At 43.2% G+C, this 8419-nt stretch overlaps 1 protein-coding gene across 1 annotated transcript; it reads right to left on the bottom strand.

Moving 5' to 3' along the window:
* Nucleotides 1-1612: 1612 nt before the first annotated feature.
* Nucleotides 1613-5413, bottom strand: LOC121714137 (aquaporin-4). Its single transcript, XM_042099341.1, has 6 exons — nucleotides 5349-5413; nucleotides 4324-4518; nucleotides 3398-3559; nucleotides 2798-2962; nucleotides 2375-2455; nucleotides 1613-1828 (listed from the first exon to the last, which is right to left on the bottom strand). The coding sequence occupies exons 1-6, from the start codon at nucleotides 5361-5363 to the stop codon at nucleotides 1613-1615; spliced, it is 834 nt and encodes a 277-aa protein (XP_041955275.1). The 5' UTR covers nucleotides 5364-5413.
* Between the last annotated feature and the right edge of the window lie 3006 nt (nucleotides 5414-8419).

The raw sequence follows: 8419 nt of genomic DNA, 5'->3' as shown, positions 1-8419 counted from the left end.
CATGGCTAGCCGAGTTGCTGGGGGCACATGTTGAATGGAGAACGCTTAGCTCACCAGTTTTTGCTCATTATACACAAGCAGTGAGCAAAAAAAGAAAGAGCACCTCACTCCACGCGTACACACACATGGACAAAACAAAATGCTGGCAGCACAAGGGAGCTGTCTGCTATTGTTTGTGCGCATGATTGTGCATGCATATGGCTGTATGTGTGTGTGTGTGTGTCTATGGGCGAGGTTTCAGTGTGAGCACGCATGCGTCATACATGTTGGTGGGAGAAGTAGTGTCTTTGCGCATGTGTGTGAAAATACAGGTCTGGTTTCTTTGAGACACAAAAAAAATGTAGAAAAGAGGGTAGATGTACATGGAGCCTACACAGCTATTCTGATGTCTAATTTCTCACAGCTGGACACATTCAAAAGATGAAAGACCACTGACAAAGCAGGATTGTCCATTTAAATTTGACTGTATCGTGTGTATCATTCCGCTATTCAAATACACAGGTGCACCATTGTTAATGTTTATGTTTATCGTTCTTAGCAGGCGTTTTTGTCCAAAGCGACTTACAATGACATCAATAAAAATTACAATAACATCCAAATTGACAGTTTATAATGCATTATCATCATACTGACAGTAATGTCCTATGGCCTAAATAAAAAATGAAAAAATAGAACCAAATAGAATTCACAGAATAATAACAATAACTTTGTATTTTAATTTTAGTGTTCAAATATGCAGTGGAGCCATATGTGTAGTGACAATTTTCCAAACAAAAAGGTGACACACAAGACAGGTGTAATTATGTGAAAATGACATGACAACAATAGCGCTAGATAAAGCATAAATAAACCTGATCATAATCACTGCTACAAAAAAATATTTCAGACACAGGACACATAAGACGTTTTTTTCAAATATCATTAGACAGCTAGACAGAATCCAAAATGGGTTTAGAAAGGTAAGGTAAGGTAAGGTAAGGTAAGTTTATTTATATTTAGCAAGGACCAAATCATACCAAATCTTTATTGATAAATCAGTTGTGCAAAAGTCATTTGTTTTGGAGTAATAAACAACAGGAAAAACAACACTGTCAATGTGTCCAATAAAACGAATACACATTCATGGCATAACATGAATATTATATAAAAATAAGGTGAAGCATTTCCATGACCCATATTAATGAAACTGATTAAGGCAACTGATCGTTAATTAGCTAAATCAGTTACTATGCTAATTAGCTCTCCATTAGGTCACTGCAGTCTTTTTGTCATAATTCATCTGAAGATAAGGAGTAGCACATTTGTTTTTAACACTTTCTCTTCACATGACTCTCTTTGGAATTTCATTATGTATTTTCTATTCAACTTATTTTATTTTTAGAATTTGTTTATCCAAATGTTATTATCACGTCGTTTGCCCATATTTTACACAATAGAATACTGAATTGTTAAAAGAGTTTGCAGACATACTGAAACACTGTGCAATATATGCATACACAGATATGTTACAAGAGAGACACATCATTCATGCATACATACAGATCTCTCTCCTCTCTCTCACTCATTCTCTCTCTCTCTCTCTCTCTCTCTCTCTCTTGCTGCGGCTGTCAGCTCAGGTGTGCTCAGACTTGTGGGCCTGCTTAGCCCTCATGGCCGTCTGCGTGACAGTCGAGAGGGAGGAGCGGGAGACGCTGGCGGTCTCCACCATCTCGATGTCCTTGCAGGTCAGACACGCCACCAGCTTCTGTCTGGACGCGCTGGGAGCAAAGAAGAACTCGTGGGACACGCCAGCCAGGATCGCGCCCAACACCGGCCCAATCCAGTACACCTGCGAAGAGCAAGACCAACATTCAAATCAAATGTGAGGGGCAACAAAGAAAATGTGAGATGTACAGTGGCGAGACTGTTCGGGTTATTTGATGACGTGATAGAAAAACAGTGAGAGGCCATGCACATAGCAAAGGCCATTTGGATGGGTGCAGGATTTAATGAATATTAGTATACAGGAAATAAGAGTTGATCTGCACACTTAGGAGCTCCCATTTAAGTTTTTTTTATTATTATTATTATTTGCAGTGACATTTCGAGCTCCATGGCTCTTCCTCAGAATGTAGTTAATGACATGACACACCATGTGTTTCATTTTGGTGAACTGATGTTGACGTTTTACTCTGATAAGGGAATGATTTGTAAATAACAAAAGAGGTTAATACAAGTATAATAAACAGCTTTATGTGTGCCATGTCTGTATCAAAATTATAAGCATGCTTGTGCTATGTATTAGGCATATACTTCCATTAGTGGCAGACCATGCACTAAATGCATTTACTTAAGATTGTGCAGAGACTTTGATATGAGACATATGTAAACTTGCCCAATGGTACTCCCAGACCCCAGTGATGATGGCGGGGCCCAGAGTCCTGGCAGGATTCATGCTGCCCCCTGAGAGGCGACCCTTAGAGAGAGAGAGTGTTATTAGTATTTTACTATTACTTATTATTATTATTATTATTATTATTATTATTATTATTATTATTACTATTGCTATTGTAAACTGAACTGTCATGCCAGTAAAGCACATTAAGTTGAAATTGAAATTGAGAGCGTGAGAGTGAGAGAGAGAGAGAGAGGGAGAGAGTCAATATTCTATATTATCTTTGATGATCATTGATTATCTATTGAATACTTTTAAGTTTTCTAAACAAATCGTCACTGGCATTTTGAAAAAGCCCCACAAACGCAGATAAATAGCACATGTATGTGGTATCTTCTAAAAGCACATCTGAGTGGCTCTCACTGCTGTAAAGATCCCTGCGCTCAGTGAGAAGCCGATGGCCAGGTTCCCTGGCTCTGCCCCCTCCCGCCGCCGCTGGTCCTCCACGGAGAAGATGGTGAAGACCAGCTGGAAGGTGGCCAGCATCTCCATCCCCAGCGCCTGGCCTGCGTTCACCTCCATGGGAACCTGAGCACAGGGAGAGAGAGAGAAGCCACTGAGCAATGGAGGAGGAGAGCAGAGCAGTCATTTTATCACTCATCCAGTCATCTTCTCCGTGTCTCAGTCTCTCTTCCCATCTTTCCCACCCACCCCAACCCAATCAGCAATATAGTGTACCAGTCCTATAGCAGTAGTACCAGTAGTGTAGAGTCAGGCGAATAACTTGCATAAACCAAATTATAATCATGAAATATTTCTATGTGTATGTCAGTGAGATATTTATATCCTCCACACCCAACACATTGCTCCATACAGATAACTCGTCTTTGTTGTATTGTTTTGTTGTTTGTTATTGTGTTTCCTTGCCTTCCTACTATGTAAAGCGACCTTGGGTTTGAGAAAGGCGCTATATAAAATAAACATATTATTATGATTATTTCTATGTCTGTAGTCCAACCTGACCTTGTTGGCAAAGGACTCTGCGGTGGACTTCTGTGGCAAGGCCAGGTAGAGGATCCCCGTGCCCAGAGTGGCGCCCAGGCATTGGGCCGCTACATACACCAGCGCTCTCAGAGCCTCCAGGCGCCTGGTGGCCAGGAAGGCCAGAGTGACCGCAGGGTTTACCTGAGCACAGGTGCAAAACAAGGAGCGAACTCATCATAAGCCTCTTGGTTTTTGAAGTGGCTTTTTTTTTTCGCCTTTATTTAGATAGGACAGTGAAGAGTGACAGGAAGCAGCTGGGAGAATGAGATGGGGTGGGATCGGGAAATGACCGCATGGTGGATCCGAACCCGCGTCTCCGTGGGCTCTTGGAACCGGATGTGATACAGAGCTGCACGTCTCTTTTGACATCTGTAATTTTATACACAGCAGAAAATCAATGTAATCTAAATCACACATGTATAACTTGCTTCTGGACATTGATGTCATGACCTCTTAACCTCTAAGTGACTTATTTGACTGTAAGGACTGTTATTCGGTGCAGTTCTTGTAAACCTGACAAGCCACTAGACTTGGGCTCATTTCGAGGTCACTTTATAACCCTTATTCATGTATGCAGGCTTATTGCTTTTATATACTAAAGGATTCTGTATCACTATTTCATACACAGAATACATTTTCTATAAGGTCTCCTTTATACTATTATATTTGCTCTTTTTCTGAGTCCATCACTTCCTTCTTAGCAAGCCTGTGTTCATGCCTGTACACACACACACACACACACACACACACACACACACACACAGACACATATGCACACGCACGCACACGTGCACACTTATGCACACACACACATGCACACGTGAACACATGGATGCATAAATACACAGGAGAAAGGGTTGACATGAACTCCAGTTTTGTCTGTAGATTATTTGCTTCCACCTTACCTGGGCTCCACTGATCTCCCCAAAGCAGTGTCCCAGGCCTACTGCCACCATTCCCGCCGCCAGTGCAGGGTACAGAGGGCCCCCATCATTGCCCTCTGGCCCTGGCATAGAGGAACCAAGCACTGCCGACACAAATACCAACGTGCCCAGCACCTCAGCGGCTATGGCCCGCCAGAACTGACGACTCCGCAGCTCCTGAGAGCAGAGAGACAGAGTCAACAACAGCAACAACAACAACAACAACTTTTTATATTTATATAGCGCTTTATTAGGGCCCCCAACACATTTTACAGTGGAAGGGGAACCCTCTCTAACCACCACCAATGTGTAGCACCCACTTTGGTGATGCACAGCAGTTTCACCCTACAATTTCCCAGAATGTGTGAGACTCAAAATTCTAGGTGACTTTGCTGATTAGTGAAATGTAACTAACAGATAACTGGGCATACTTAACTCCCATTCTGTCTTCACACACAAGGTCTCTCACTCACATACATACAAAGGCGAAATTGAAGCATACATAATAACCACAAGTGTTTGGTGTGGGTTTTCCTACGTGATCATTAGAATATTCAAAATGTGAAGTGAAGAAGTGTACTAACAGTAGAGTAGAGTAGAGTAGAGTAGAGTGGCTTATGATTTGGTCAAATGATGTGAACAAGGCACAAAACAAACGGATGACCAGGGTATTCAAACATAATTCTATCTACCAACTCAAAAACATAAACACATAGGCAATGAATGGAAAATTACAAACGTATTGAACTGAACTTCCTTCAGTATTTTAAACCCATTGGCATCGTTTATCCCTCAAGAATAAGATGGCACAAAGGGAGAACTTGCAGCTGTCTTGCACGGTACCATCTCAAAGTGCAATTTCTGCCAAATTCAGGAGGCTATTTTAACATAAACAAATCTCTCTCAGTATCAAAATATACTCATACATTTCCCAATTCACCTCTCCCCTCTCTATCTTTTCTATATATCTAGAGGCGATGTCGGATTCTGCGTGATTCTGTCCTTACCTCCTGAAGTGTCATGTTGAGTGTGTGTCTGAAAGCGGAGCGGTGTGGAGCTGGCCGTCCCTGTGTCCGTCTGAGGGCCAGGGGGTTGGGGGCGCTAAGCGCTTATCACACACATGCTCATTAATTCCACTGAAGGAGCCTCCAGGAGGTCCTCCCAAATGAAGAGAGCGTTCCTCCTCCATCTGTCTGACCACATATCCCTCTCTGTCCTTCTTTGCTTTAAACCGTCTGACCACATATCCCTCTCTCTCTTTCTTTGCTTTAAACTGTTTTCAGACATACCACCCGTCCCCTCATTTTCTATAAGAAGAGTAAGAAAATCTATGTGAATGTCAGGTGAAAATCTGAGGTGGCAAACTAATGCAAGTCATTGTCCCTGTGAATTTGTCTAGTACACCTAGCATTGAGTGTGGCATAGTTGGAAAAACAAAAAAACAAAAAAACAAAAAAACAAAAAAAAAACACACCAACAGGACCAACAGTTCAGCAGGGGAAGATTAACTTTTACTTTAACATAGTGACTTTTATTAAACAATGACCAAATTTGTCCTAATCCATGACGATTGAGATGACAGCTTAAAGATCAGAGGAGAGTGAACGGCATGAAAGACACAGGGCCGAGGCAATGAGGAGCACTGGGCCTTTGCACAGAGCGATGGAAAAAGTATTTTTAGCAAAAGAATTAAAAAAAGGACCTAAATGCGCTGTGGCATGAAAAAGACGAGCAGTCCTGTCTGATCCCCCCGCTTCTAGCAGCATCTCCGCGTTCCTCATCCTCTCTCTTCCCTTTCATCAGCCCACTTGTGTGCCGCTGCTCGCATCGCCATGGAGACTGCCTCTGGCGCAATGCTGTTGCCATGACATCTTTTGTGATGGTTCAGTTTAGATGGAATAAACATCATGTTGGGAATGAGCGCATTCTCTTGAGTCACCTTTACTCTTGTTAGTGATGGGCCGAGTGGGTCTCTGAATCTGTGACCTGTGAAATATGCTTCTTGTTTGACGACATCTTGTCTGAAGACAACAGGAGTAGAATTTCTGTTCAAAGTCTGATAGCATTCACTGAACTACTTTGATGAAGAAAACATGTTTTTATCTCCAGAAAGCTTCATTTCATCTTACTTTTACCTATTTTAAGCCTGTTATATCTATAAAACCCAAGTTGAGACAGCTGTCTGGTTCAGTCTGTAAATTAGATTGAAGTGAATGGTTTTCAGCGGTGTTGCAAGGAAATTACCCAATTATCCACCTAATGAGATGGACAAAGGGAGATGAGAGGAGGGTGTCTCGGTCTGGAGGGAAAGAGGGTGCATGTAAAGGAGCTTTAGATCAAACAAAATGATCATAATGATCTCCCCTGCATCAGAGGAGAATGCAAACACGCTTAACGTATCTGCAAAAGTGTGTGTACATGTGTTTGAAGACAGGTGAGCAGGGAGACAGACTGGGCCATGCATGCACCAAACGATTAACCACAGAGCTTGACTACCGCACGCGTCCTGGCCAGGTCCAGAATAAACTGGTTAGGGGGTCCATAAGCACACTTCATAATGGGCTGGATTACACTCCCTCCCAGCACAGCACTGGGCCTGTGATCCCCCCTTTTGTGAGGGTAAGCCGACTCCCCCTCACCTCACCCCACCACCGCCCTCCGTGGTGAGGGCCCTGACGGAGCGGAAACCTGCTGGCGTGGGGAGTTTTCCGAGCGCGGCACCCCCCCCCCACACACACACACACATGGCAGTGCTGACTGCGGCAGAACCGGGCTGAACCGCTACTCCTGATCCCCGCCATCGGCAGCACAAAAACACTGTACGCAGCGCAGAGTGCCAGCTCAGGGATACTGAGGCGAGAGATAAAAGACAGACTGAAGATGAGCAGAGATTAGACAAAGGCTATGAGACCACAACAACAGCCCAACTATGAAGAGTGGGCAAGGGACATGTGATAAAACAGCACTATGATAAAAACACAGATAGGCCCCTATTCCCACACAGCATACCACTCCATATATAACTTAAGTTAACCAGGGCTCTATAAGCAACCCACCAGGGGGGCCTTCAAAGTGTTTCCATGCAGATAGAGAGAAAGAGGGAGCCAATGGGGAAAGATGGGCCAGTCGGAGAGAGGGAGGGGATGGTCCTCCTGTCCCTCCCCCTGTGCGAGGAGCCCCAGCTGGACCAGACAGCAGGCAGCCCATGACCATGTGCAGTGGACAGGGAGCTACAGGGAGACCGGGGACCCGACAAAGCCCACTGCCACTTCATAGGGCCCCCAGCCAAGGGAGAGGACAGGGTAGCTCTGTCTGAATTCTGAGAATCATTTCTGTTCCGGATTGTCAGCCTAACGCTGATCAGAAGGTGTTTAAATGTTAGGCTGATCACATGGGCTTCTACGGAGCCCCTAAGGGGACATGAGGGGGGAAAAAATCTAAAGTTTAGTTTCATGTACTCATGTGAAACCTTCATGTGCGCATATGTAAAAAGGTTTTGTGTGAGCACATGAAAGCTTCACGTGAGCACATGAAACCAAACTTTAGATTTCTTTTTTGCTCAGTAGGCTATTGATATTTTGTAGGTTTTACATGGGAGAGCAATGGGCCTTATTAGTCTATAAAGACTTTGTTTGAAAGTCAACATTATATTAGCCTACTATATGATGCTGCATGATATGTTTATAAAGTATTTATAGACTAATAAAGCCCATTGGTCTTCTATGTAAAACCTACAAAGCATCAATAGCCTACTTTTCAGGTACTCACACAAAATCTTTTCACGTGAACACATGAAGGTTTCGTGTGAGCGCATGAAAGCTTCGCGTGAGCACATGAAACTAAACTTTAGATTTCTTTTTTGCTCATGTCCCCTTAAGGACTCCGTAGGCTTCAATCCAAGGAAATGCTAAAAGAGAACGCAGAGAAAAAAAAATTCATTTGGTTGATATATTGTATCAGACGGTTGGTTTGTCATTGGGTTGGTGGACCTTTTAGTATCTAACCTACCACCATTTATATATGGTAAGTAAAGTCTCAGTACAAAAGCACAAGAAATACAAAGCATGCGACAGACGAG

This window comes from Alosa sapidissima, chromosome 7, assembly GCF_018492685.1.
Source record: "Alosa sapidissima isolate fAloSap1 chromosome 7, fAloSap1.pri, whole genome shotgun sequence".
Taxonomy (NCBI): Eukaryota; Metazoa; Chordata; class Actinopteri; order Clupeiformes; family Clupeidae; genus Alosa; species Alosa sapidissima.
This window is presented reverse-complemented; position numbering and strand designations above follow the sequence as displayed.

Excerpts from the sequence above, each read along its gene's own strand:
- LOC121714137 (XM_042099341.1), bottom strand. Across the intron at positions 2,963-3,397 it reads CAGAGTCCTTTGCCAACAAG|GTTCCCATGGAGGTGAACGC; the intron begins GTCAGGTTGGAC and ends CCCTGTGCTCAG. Across the intron at positions 1,829-2,374 it reads GGGTCTGGGAGTACCATTGG|GTGTACTGGATTGGGCCGGT; the intron begins GCAAGTTTACAT and ends TGCTCTTCGCAG.